Source organism: Oryctolagus cuniculus, chromosome 4 (genome assembly GCF_051225735.1).
Source record: "Oryctolagus cuniculus isolate XC-2025 breed Fujian yellow rabbit chromosome 4, ASM5122573v1, whole genome shotgun sequence".
NCBI classification, from domain to species: Eukaryota; Metazoa; Chordata; class Mammalia; order Lagomorpha; family Leporidae; genus Oryctolagus; species Oryctolagus cuniculus.
In genome coordinates, this window is record NC_142870.1 from 63,190,906 (window position 1) to 63,203,307 (window position 12,402).

The window sequence follows — 12,402 nt, forward strand, 5'->3', positions numbered from 1 at the left end:
TGGCGCCGTGGTGCAGTAGGTTAATCAGTTAATCCTCCACCTGCGGCGCCGGCATCCCTTGTGGACACTGGTTCTAGTCCCAGCTGCTCCTCTTCCAATCCAGCTCTCTGCTGTGGCCTGGGAAAGCAGTGAAAGATGGCCCAAGTGATTGGGTCCCTGCACCAAGGTGAGAGACCAGGAAGAAGCACCTGGCTCCTGGCTTCAGATCGGTGCAGCTCCGGACCATTGTGGCTATTTGGGGAGTGAACCAACGGAAGGAAGACCTTTCTCTCTGTCTTTCTCTTTCACTGTCTGTGACTCTCTCTCTCAAATAAATAAAATCTTAAAAAAAAAAAAAAGGCAATAAACATTTGTTTAGAATGACCTGACATGGAACATTGTGATGGGATGTGAAGATAAGATTTAAATAATGGAGGAACTAGGGCTGGCGCTGTGACACAGCAGGTTAAACTCAGCCTGCAGTGCTGGTATCCCATACTGGCACTGGTTTGAGTCCGGCTGCTCAACTTCTGATCCAGCTCTCTGCTATGGCCTGGGAAAGGAGCAGCAGATGGTCCAAGTCCTTGGGCCCCTGCACCCACATGGGAGACCTGGAAGAAGCTCCAGGTTCCTGGCTTCACATCAGCCCAGCTCCAGCCATTGTGGCCAATTGAGGAATGAATCAGCGGATGGAAGACCTCTCTCTTCCTCTCCCTCCCTCCCTCTCTTTCCCTGTCTCTCTCTCTTTTTCCCCCTGCCTTCTTCCCTTCCTCTGCCTCTTTGTACTTTGCCTTTCATATGAATAAATATATCTTTAAAAAAAGTAGGAGTTATCTTGTAGGCATTTACAGTTTTCATTTGGGAAATGTTAAATACTTCATGTAACACAAAGTCCTAAGTGTTACTTTTTTTTAAAAAGATTTATTTTATTTATTTTGAAAGACAGAGTTACAGAGAGAGGCAGAGACACGGAGAGAGGTCTTCCATCCGCTGGTTCACTCCCCAGATGGCCACAACGGCCGAAGCTGCACTGATCTGAAGCCAGGAGCCTCTTCTGAGTCTCCCATGTGGGTACAGGGGCCCAAGGACTTGGGCCATCTTCTACTGCTTTCCCAGGCCATAGCAGAGAGCTGGATCGGAAGAGGAGCAGCCAGGACTAGAACCGGCACCCATATGGGATGCCGGCGCTGCCGGCGCTTCAGGCCAGCTAAGTGTTACTTGTATGGTCACGGTGCTCCAGATGGGCAGAAGAGTAATCAGTCTTACAGATTTGTAAGGAAATTTATTTTGCTACCAGGGAACAGAGGATTAACACAGTGACTGCCCATCTAGGTCCAAAACATTTTACATTTTCACATGCTTTTTGTAAATCTTCTCTCCTTTTGCCTCTTATCTTTCCAAAGGAGCTGCCACTCTACCTCTTTATTCAAATTGAATCCTTCAGAGAAGTGAGGTGCTTCCAACACTTCCCACCTATATACCTACCTGCAGCACCAACTACCTGCATTGCCTTTGCTCCTGCTTCCCCTTTGCAGAAATGAATCCCCTCACCAGAGAGCTAGTTTCCATTTCTGCCTCCACACCCATCAAACTCTGCAGGGACTTTCCTTGTTTATCTGCTTCCCACAGCCCCTTCTTCCATTTATAAGGTATCTTTTCCAAAAAAAACAGTCTTTGAAAAATGCTTGAATATTTACCAACTTCAAAAAACTCAGGGACTGGTGCTGTGGCTCAGCAGGTTAAAGCCCTGGCCTAGAGTGCCAGCATCCCATACGGGGTTTGGTTTGAGTCCTAACTGTTCCACTTCTGTTCCAGCTCCCTGCTAGTGCACTTGAGAAAGCAGCTTAGGATGGCCCAAGTTCTTGGGCCCCCGCAACCATGTGGGAGACCTGGAAGAAGCTTCTGGCTCCTGCCTTCAGATCGGCTCAGCTCCAGCCATTGCAGCTATTTGAGAATAGAACCAGCGGATGGAAGACCTATCTCTCTCTCTCTGCATGTCTCTACCTCTCTCTGTAATTCTGTCTTTCAAACAAATAAAATAAATCTTTAAAAAAACCTCATCCTAGTCTCTCTTAACATCCTAAAATAACAATCTACTTGTATATACACTTCTTCATTTCTAATACACCACTTCAGTTTTTGTCACCTGGCTTCTGGCCCCTCACTCTACTTTTCACTATTACAGGTATTGTCCAAGTCACCAACAAGACCCTGTGGAAAATCCAACATGCATGATTCATATTCGCTCTTTTCTACAGTTCTTGGGTCAGTGCGCAGCATGGGTATCAATCTTTGGGCTTGTGTTCCTTGTCCTTTATGTAGCCCCTAATGGTGAATTCCCTCTTGTGTGATCCACCCTATCCTAAGTCTTCTTTTTGTTTTGAAATCTATTCATTGATGACTCTCAATGTTTGTGTTCCTAAGGGCTTCACAGTCAGCACCCCCTTAGCAAGTATTCTCCCATACTCCCACAGTGTTAACTACTTGTTCAATTTTTCTTTTACTGCACTTGACAACATCTTTCTTCTAAACTGCAGATCTTGGACACACAACTGCTTGCTGTGCATTCCCACGTGGATAACTAGTTACTTCAGAGTTGTCAAATCCAAACACACACTTAGTCTTTCTCTACCCTTCACCCAAATCCTCACCTTCCCAAAGTAGTTTCTATTATCTGCCAGTAATCTAGACTTGGACCTAGGCATCACACTAGATGCACCTCCCCTGCCTTAGCCATGGAGAACTTTTAGTAGGTACACTTTATTTAATATTCCTAAATCCTATTTCTGTTGAATGAATGAATCAGATGTTCACTTTTTCTCCTTTGAACTACTGCTATACTCCCCTAAGAGGTTCCCTGTTTCTAACCTCAATGTTTCTTCATGCCAGGCTCAATGTACAATGTACTTTCCACAGTTCCCAAAATAACTACCCTGATTGCAAATGTGCACTCCTTTCTCTAATATACTTTAACACCGGCCTCCCCCACTTCAGGCTAAACCCTAAGTGCATTAGTACAGAATACAAATCAGGTCCTTTGAGATCCCTTCTAGCCTTATCTCCTGTACTCCATCATTTCCAAAGAGAGCTTCAGCCATAATGACCTTCTTGGAATTCCATGACTATGCAATTGCACTCTCATACCACGCTGTTCCCATAGCATAAAAGCCTATACTCGTCACTGGGTGTACAGGGTTTGTATAGTGAAGAGCACAAACATGGCTGTCGGACGGGGGTTCAAGACTCAGCTGAAGTATTTCATAGTTGGATAACCTCCTGACCTCAATTTTATCATCTATAAAATGTGAATAGCAACAGGTCATACCACTAGAGCATTTGTGAAGACTGAATGAGAAAAATGAACATAAAGTTCTCACTGGAGAAGCTTTCACGTGCATAGAAAGTGCTCAATGAACTGCAGCTATAGTTTGCTAACTTCTGATCTGCTGCTACAGCACAACTGAGATGTTCAAACCTGTCTCCTTCCCTAGCACCACTCAACAGTATTTGTCCCCTTCTTACTGTTTCCATCACCCTCTGCCCATGTGCTGTCACCTACTACCACATATTACAATTACTATTTAACTGATCTCTCCATTAGGCTCACAAAGTAAGACAAAAAGGTCCAAAAATAGGCTTCAATGCATACTTTATGAATGTAAAAACTTTAAAGTATGGATTGCAAGTCAGGAAAATCCAAGGATCACAAGGGAGAGATTTCAATCTTCTTCCGTATTTCAAGAATGCTCTACTGCTTTTCACTTCCACTGACTTGATTATGAAATCATGAAGCTGTGTATTTTAATGAAAAAAAAATCTCAAGACAATTGCATGGCTGGATAGAAATTTTCTTAAAGATAATTTGACTGTGTGTATGGTCTTCTTACAATGTGTTTAAACTGGGTTTTAAAGGATGACTAGAAATGTTATGGGAAACAGTTCTGTAGATAAATTAAGCAACAGTTTATAGAGGAATGAAGAAAGTGACAACAAAGCAGAGAACTATTTAGGTGAGTTCTCATGAGGTTGGGAAGATGGTTAAGAAATACTGTAAAGGCTTCTTTGAATGGCACACTGAGAAGTTTAGACTTGATAATGTAAGCAAAAACAAACCACCTCGACTTTTCCACTTAACAGACAATAATACGAAACAATATGAAGGGTGAATTTAGGGTAGGAAGAGAGAGGAGAAAGGAAGATTCATTAAAAGACTACAGCAACGGCCGGCGCCACGGCTCACTAGGCTAATCTTCCACCTGTGGCGCCACCACCCTGGGTTCTAGTCCCGGTTGGGGCGCTGGTTCTGTCCCGGTTGCTCCTCTTCCAGTCCAGCTCTCTGTTGTAGCCTGGGAAGGCAGTGGAGGATGGCCCAAGTGCTTGGGCCCTGCACCCGCATGGGAGACCAGGAAGAGGCACCTGGCTCCTGGCTTCAGATCAGCACAGCGCCGGCAGTAGCAGCCATTTGGCGGGTGAACCAAAGGAAGGAAGACCTTCTTTCTCTCTCTCTTTCACTGTCTAACTCTGCCTGTCAAAAAAAAAAAAAAAAAAAAAAAAAAAAGACTACAGCAACAGTCCAGGTAAATGGCCACTGGAGAGGTCTAAAAATGACAATAAAAGTCAAAAAAGTAACAGCAACAGAAGTCAGAGGTGACAGAGATAAAGGTGAGGAAAGTTAAAATTGTTAGCCAAAGTGATATGCACACCTAGTCAGACCATGGATTAATTATAAAGAGGCTTGCTGATTCGGGGAGAATTTTTTTTAATAGACTATTGAAGTTCTTGTAGTACAATGATTTAAGGATGTCCAGGAGATCCTGGAATATACAAATCTGTATTTAAGAAGAAAGGCTAAAACTACAAAGACTTGAAAATCACCACGAATACAGCTGGAAATGGAAACTGTAAGCACAAACATGATTGACCAGAGCATTCTTGCAAAGCAAACAGAGCGGGTGGCAGAGAAGAATTACTCAGAAAGCACCAACAATTATGGAACAAATCATTAAAGAGGAAAAAGTCAAGAAAGTGAGATAAACAAGGTAGGGAGTAAGGAATAACTTTGTGGACTCCAAGGAAGGGTCCTAAAGTGGAGAAAATAACAAGTGATACAGGCAGAACAGCATTTTGAATGGAAATTACATCATTAGCATCTTTATCTGTAGCAATATCCACAGACTAGTGGGGTCAGGAGCAGATTTATTTGGGAAGCAAGTAAGAGAAGAGAAAAAAGTGATCATGATCTTTTCAATAAGAAAGCAAAAACTAAGAGCATGGAAGCTGGGAAAAAGACAAGAATTATTTTTGGTTCTTGAGTCCTTCTTCTTTTTAAACACAGGATAAATTCAATCACGTCTACAAGGCAATGGGAAAGAGCCAAGGAAGAAGGAAAGGCCTAAGGCACAAGACTGAAGAACTGAGCTGACGGAGCAGGTCTCCAAGATGGTGGAAGTGAAAGAGCACTGGACGGGCTGTCTTTTCTTTGGATTGGTGAATACACAGTGTTCTGGAACCAGCTGAGAGAGAATGAGAAGACAGTTATCTAATATATTAAAGATTAGTTTAGTGATGGTGGGAGGGGAGCTCAGGAAGCCTGAACCATGTACCACTATTTTTTGCAGTAGAGTAGGCAGTTAATCATCTACTCAGAATGGGTGTTCAGGAGTGGGGAGAGAGGCCCCAGCAGCCACCAAAGTAGATGAAGCAAACCTCAGGAGGAAAGATGCCTGCCAGAAATGAATCCTACCATTTTTTGCCCTCAGATCTAACCCCTGCTAAGAACTGCAGTCTCAAAACAGAGTTCAATTAGGCACAAAAAGGAGATCTAGTAGTCAGATGTCTCTTCCCAGGAGACTGTACAAAAAGATCTGGGGTAAAGCGGGGCATCCACAAATGATTTAATTCTTACTCAAAGTAACCCCTACACTGGATTTAAAAGCTGGGTATCCTTCTAGGAACAGGAGGGGTCAACCTAGAATTACTGGGATAGGGCAAGTTCAAGTCAGCAACCTTCAGAATCATGGCATCCTCAACCATCTGAAATACACTGGGTACTACTGAGAGATAAAAATTTTAAAAGTCTCTGTTCTCTATAAGTTGTGTTTTAAGTGACTAAGACTTTTACAATCTGAAATTTCTCTACATGCCCAAGGGGGTTGTGCAATCTTGGAACACAAGACATGATCGTACTTGCTTGAAATGGAGAAGGCAATTCTGCCCTTACAAAAACCTTTGTCTTGTGTTTTAACACCAGTGTGATATGCATTCAAGTGTGTACACTAAGTCTCCTAATCTCAATCTTAAACCTTAGGGATGACTGAATTCTGAGTCTTAGGTAACTACTCCATGGACTCACACTGAAAATCTCATGACAGCACAGAGATTCTACTTTCTGTTTCAATTCCAGGTAACAACTAAGAGGTAAAATCCAGGATCTATTGTTAGTCTAGGTTAATCAAAATCAGGTTTCCTGGGTGCTCTGTATTTTTAGCAAACTGATCTTATAGCTTGTTATTTTATCACAGAAGAAATGTCTGTACTAGTATACAAAGCGAAAAGTTACTTTCTGATAACCCAAGAGTGCATTGTTAGGCTGAGACAAAAATTTTTATCCTATATAAAAAGCTGTAATAGCAAAAACCTAAAAGGTAAAGTGGTTGTCTAAAAATTATATCACACACACAAAAATACTATATTAAAACAATGCCTTTATTAGGTATAGCTGAATTCACATTAAGGAATGCACAGTTCATTTTGATAATATGATTATTTTAGAATTAGAATATTTATCAATTTGAGGGGCAAAACATCTATTTTTTTCATCTTTAGAACCTGCTTTTTCAAATATCCATTAGCAACTCAGTGGCAAATATAAGACATCTGCCAAAATACAGATGACAGCATGAGCAAGTGTCCTAATGGCAGGCATTTAATGTAATGCTTTAACACACTGTCTCTCAACTACTGGGACAGTCCCATAAATAAGGACTATTAAACAGGCATTTACTTTTGTGCCATGGTATCCTGCATTTAAAATGAATATATTCTTTAGGATAAAAAATAATTTTACTTTAAAAAGTCAAATTATTAGCAGACTTAGGCAACACAAATATTTCGTGTTTTTAAAAAATTAATCATGGGTACCTCTAATTTTAAAAACCCACTTTAAACAAAGAAAAATCATTCAACCACTACAAATACAGTTCATATCACTGTCCTTTACTTAAGGTTTGTCTCTTTGTTTTTGTTTTGTTTCTTATTAGTTGGTGAATACTACTGAAACTACTGCTGTGCTTTTGAATAAAGGTGGGGAGTGGGAGACTAGAAAGGAACACAGTAATTGACTCCACATCTTGTAAATCATTATAGTGGGCTGCAGTTTGTCTGTCATGGAAGGAAATGAGTATGTGATACCATTTCTTTTTTCAGAAAGGTCACCAAAACTGTAGTAGATACCAGGAAACGGACTCTGAATATTAGTGCATTATAAATGAAAATGAAAGCAAAAGCAAAAGTTCAGCACAAATCCACGGCTTCCTTCTTCTACAGCCTGCATTCCTTCTTCCAAATCCTAAGGCTGACATCTCACTTGTGTTCTGAGACTGTTAACATCTCTTCAAACGTGGCCTCCTGAAGGTACATGCTAAACACACAAACATCCATTTTATCTTATGAGAAACACGAAAACTTCCTCTTTTATATTCAACACTTAACACAACTTAAATGCATGACGCTTGCATTATATTTACAAATACAAAAAATTACTATAAATGCTGAACGCAAGTTTGTAATATTGTATCTAAATGAGCTCTAACTAAACATGATCTGAACATTCTATAAGAATGCTTAACAGAATTCTTATCCCCAAAGCACCATTACAACAGTTCTTTCTACTCGACCTGAAATTAGAACCCCTGTTTTTAAAACAGTACGTGGTTTACGGTTTATACTATTCTGACTCATTTTGCTGCTGATGGTCTGAATCAGTGATGTTCTGTTACATATTTATACCTGGTTCAATATGAAGGTTCTGATTAAACAGGTATTGCAAAGCAGTATTATTTTAGCTACAATAATAGTAATGGTAACAAGCCCACTAGAGATGACAGGAAATATTAACCATTTAGATAATAGAGGTCTTGATTATTACAAGCTCCAACCTCCCAGGAGGCTTAGGGAGGGGAAAAGTGGTGCGCAGGCATCTGGGAAACAGCTCCAAGCCAAGGTCCTCTGTGAATGGCACATAGAGCCTAATCAATTTGAAATCGAATTAACTCAGCATTCTAGGATAAACGTAGCAATCGCTGTTTCCTGGTACTCATACTCGATTCTGAATCTTATAAAAAGTTCACAAAAGGCTCCATAGATACCAGGGGTGACAGACAGTGCAGACTCATGAAAATTTCTATTGCCTCTTCAGTTTTTATAATAGAAGCACAGGTTTGAAAAGGAAAAGAGAAAGAAAAAAAAAAAAAAAGGCGAAATGGATTCCAGAAGCTCTGGGGGCAAGGGGCAAAATCGTTCCAGTGTGGAAAGACGTCAAATCCCACACTGCGGCATGTGTGTTTTTACTTGAGATTCCCATGTTCATATTTCAGGCAAAATAGGGGTAACTTTCAAACGGCTGCCCAAATAGAGAGGGGGAACTCCAAGGTACTATTTGGAATGTGGCTTTAACAGCGGCTGATGGGGCGTAGGGAGTCACGAGAAAGGAAAGAGTTTCGAGGAAGCTTATTTTTAGGATTGAAAACAACAACAGAAAATACACGGCCAGAAGATAGATTTCTCCTGATTCAACGCCGCGATGGAAATGAAAACTTGAGCGCGTCCTCTGCGTCCCCTTCGCTCCTGCGTGCGTGTGGGAGGACGAACAGCACCAACCCCGACCCGGCCACTTGGCCAGAATGCGCGCTTCCCCCTCCGGAGGCCCGGCCCTCCCACTCTGCCTCCTTCAATCCCCGGAGCATCCACGCACCGAGCCCGGAGCGGGTGCGAAGCCGCGGGTCCCTGACAGCGGCCACCCCCTCGCCTCCGACGGCGCCCTCCGCTTCTTCACAGCTGCGCTGGGCGAGGTGCGCGGTTCGGAGTCGTGCTCGGTGCGTGCTTTCGGAGGTGGCGAGCGGGGGGAAGGAGACGAGCCCCGCTCTCGCCCACGGGGAGGGGAAGACCAGGAAAAGGAGGCAGGGGAGGAAGGAGGGGGCGCTCCCGCGTCCGCACTCCTGGCGCGCAGGGCCCGCGCCCCGGCCACCCTCGGCGGGCTCCCCGGGGCGGCCCGAGCGCAGCCCCCACGCTTGCGGGGGCGCCCGCGGGGGCGCAGAGACTCAAGCCAGGGCTGGGAGCCAGGAGCTACTCACCGCAGCACGCCGAGCCCAGCAACAGCGCCGCCACCAAAGGCCACATCGCCGCGCCGCCGGGGGTCGCCGCCGCCGCAGGTGTCTGGAGAAGCCGCTGCCGCCTCCTTGCAGGCGAGGTGGGCAACAGCCACACAGCAAGGACCGGCCGCCCAGGCAGCCTTTGGCGGCGCGCACGCTCGCTCCCGCCGCTGCCACCGCTCCCCCGCCCGCCCGGGCCGCGCACGCGCACTCCGCCCCGCCCGTCCCACTCGTAGCTTCAGTCCCGGCTCCCGCCACGCCGTAGCCCAGAGCCCGCTTTAGGGCGTGGCGCGCGGGGCTGGGCAGGTCGCGTCGCGCCGCCCCTGCCGCCCCGCCCGGTTCCCTGGTGTCGTTCAGCCTTCACCGGCTTCTCCCTGCCGGCCTCCACACACAGTCCCGGGCCCATTGTCCGCCCTCCTGGCATCACTGCCGCCTTCGCGCTTCGCGGACCGCTGGGCGCTCCGCACCGCGACCTCGCAGCCGCACGCAGCTCCGCTCCAGCCCTGGCCTCTCTCTGCGGCCCGAAGTCTGTCTGCGCGCGTCCCTCGGCCGCGTTCTCCATTCTCGGCCGCACTCAGTTCCCTCTAAAAGCTGCCGCCGCGCCCAGGGCGCACCCCTGCGTGGGGACGTCGCACCCCCAGCCCGCGGTCAGTGAGCCCCAGGGCACCGCCCCTGAGGTCGGGACCCTGCCAGCGGGAGCTGCCGCCCTCTTGTCCCCCGTGGACTCTGCTCGCTCTCCTGGCCACTCTTCCCTCTTTCTCACTTTGTTCGTGTTTTTATCCTCAGCGTAGGGTTAGCCGAGCAAGTTGCATTCTCTGGTGATAAACATTTTACAATGGGATGAATAAGGACATGCCTACCAGCGGTGTCACTGAGCCTGGCTTCCAAAGGCAACACGTGCAGGCCTGTGCGCTGTTTGGCTATTGCCTGCTTGAAAAACGGCTTCAGAATGTGGCTGCAAGTCACAAGATGGACAATGCCTTTGAATAGAACACTGAATCACCCAGACCACATCCTTCATCCTGGAGCGAAAGCCCTTTCAAGCTACCTTTAACATTTATCCTGAATGATGAACTCCCTTGTCAAAAAGTCAGGCTCTGGCGGCTGCCCTAATGGGGTGCGTATCATGTCCACTCCCTTGACTGTTTTTCTTACCCGCTAGAAAAGAAAGCAGTTTCTCACTACAACATCTCCCTTCCCCAAACCCTGTGCCCAGAGCGTCTCTTCCCAAGCATCCCATCTCCACAGTCATAAAATTCAGGAAGTAAAATCGCCACGTCTGGGATACCTTGTAGTAGGGTATTGGATACTCTGTAACTTTTTACTGTAAATGTATTTTTGTGTGGGCCGCGTGCCCACAGCATTAGTTCTTCAAAATCAGAGAGAGGGGGAGAGCAGCGCACACGCACACTTTAAGTATTCCCTCCTCCCAGACACTGCATTCAACTGGACAAACGGAAGGGATCTTCTACGTGTTGATGTGGCTTGAGGCAAGCGGTACTCTGTTAAAAATTGATTTTTTTAATGATTGAAAAAGCAAAAAAACAATTATCTAGCAGACATCCCAGTAAAACAATGGTTAATAATTGTGCTGGTAATGATTTGAATGGCTGCCTTGCCACCCTGAGGCTACCAAAGGGACTGATCGATTCTCCTCCAACTGCTGCTTACATGGATACAAAAGAATCATCCACCAGACTTTGAGCATTAGGGACACTGTGTTTCCCAGAGCAGCTGGTTGGCTAAATAAGGCTGTCAGCTGTCCCTTTAACCAACCAACCCCCCCAAAAACTGAAGAGTGCCTGAAAAGGCCTGGCCCCAACTTTCAGGGGTAGAGATACCCAGTAGAGTTCTGTTCTACAGGGGAGCGACTGAAGCTCTGTACTTCATATCTTTATGTATGCACAGTGGAATAGGCCCCCTGTGTGACCAGCACCACTCCTCAGAGTAATCTGTCTGAAGTATGCCTTGGTGATGGGGCAAGAGGAGGCCTAATCCAGGAGGGGTGACCCACAGCAACCTGCCTGCATTTAGATATCTTCTCTCTTAGGCAACCCAGGTTCATGTCTCCAGTATGTAACCACCTAAAAGTTTTCCCTCCTCACTTTCCCAAGCATTTTGATTTGGAATTTGAGCCTGTCCTATCGTTGGTAAGGAATTTCTTCAGAGGAGGCAAGAGAGGCTCCTCCATATAAGTTTTGAACAGAAGTAGTGCACATTAGCCGTATTTCCTATATTACTCTCCATAACAGCCTTGCAAAAGTAAGTACTACGGCCCCCATTTTAGAGATGGGACAGTAAAAGAGAAGAGGCATATGAGCACTTAGCCCAGGGTTTCCTGTGAGGCTGCTCCCTCAGTCTGTATCTCACTCTCCCATGTGCTTTTCTCCTTACCCCAAGACAGCAGTGTTATTTTCATTTTCTCTTTAGAGATGAACACACTGACATCCCCAGACAAGCACATCGTCTTTATAGTTGAGGAAAGTGAGGCGTGCTCACAAACTCAGAGAGGAGGCCACCGTTAGACCACCCTCTACTTGACTCCAAGGCCAGTGAAAATGTTCACAGCTTCCTTTCTCCATGCATGTCCAATTCCCCGTTCCCCAACATCTGTCTCAGCCATACATCTACTTTATCTTCCTCCAATATGTATGCCCATATCCTGCCATATAGTAGATACTGATATGATGTGGCTGAAAATTTTATATAGACACCAATGTGTCCTTGTGATTTTTCACTCCTCAGACACTTTTTTACCCATATTTGGTGTGTTATTCATTGGCATCAAAGACACAGTACTGTCCACTGGTACTCCTGAGACTTGGGTAAGACCTTTGTGTGCCCAACTAGACAAGGCTGTGCTGTGCACAGGACCAGATGCATCTTTCTACAGAGATGGACCTGCATCCAAGGATCCCACACATCTAAAGCTCAAAGTAATGCCAGTAGGTGTCCTTTCTCTGTGTTTTAGCCTTGCTTAATGTATGTTAGTTGATGTATTGAAATTCTCCATTTTTATGGTTATCTTCCTGTTTAATAGTTACTCCTTTCTAGA

At 45.4% G+C, this 12,402-nt stretch overlaps 1 protein-coding gene across 12 annotated transcripts in view; it reads right to left on the bottom strand.

Moving 5' to 3' along the window:
• CD47 (CD47 molecule) overlaps window positions 1-9,533 on the bottom strand; it is a 51,327-nt gene extending 41,794 nt beyond the window's left edge. For all 12 annotated transcript variants that reach the window (XR_001794710.4, XR_001794709.4, XR_001794711.4 and 9 more), the window contains exon 1: window positions 9,330-9,533. Coding sequence is in view for 9 of the 12 variants with exons in the window: in XM_008266997.5 (XP_008265219.1) it covers window positions 9,330-9,375 (46 nt within the window). In the remaining 3 variants the exon portion in view is untranslated. The remainder of the gene's footprint in view (window positions 1-9,329) is intronic.
• Between the last annotated feature and the right edge of the window lie 2,869 nt (window positions 9,534-12,402).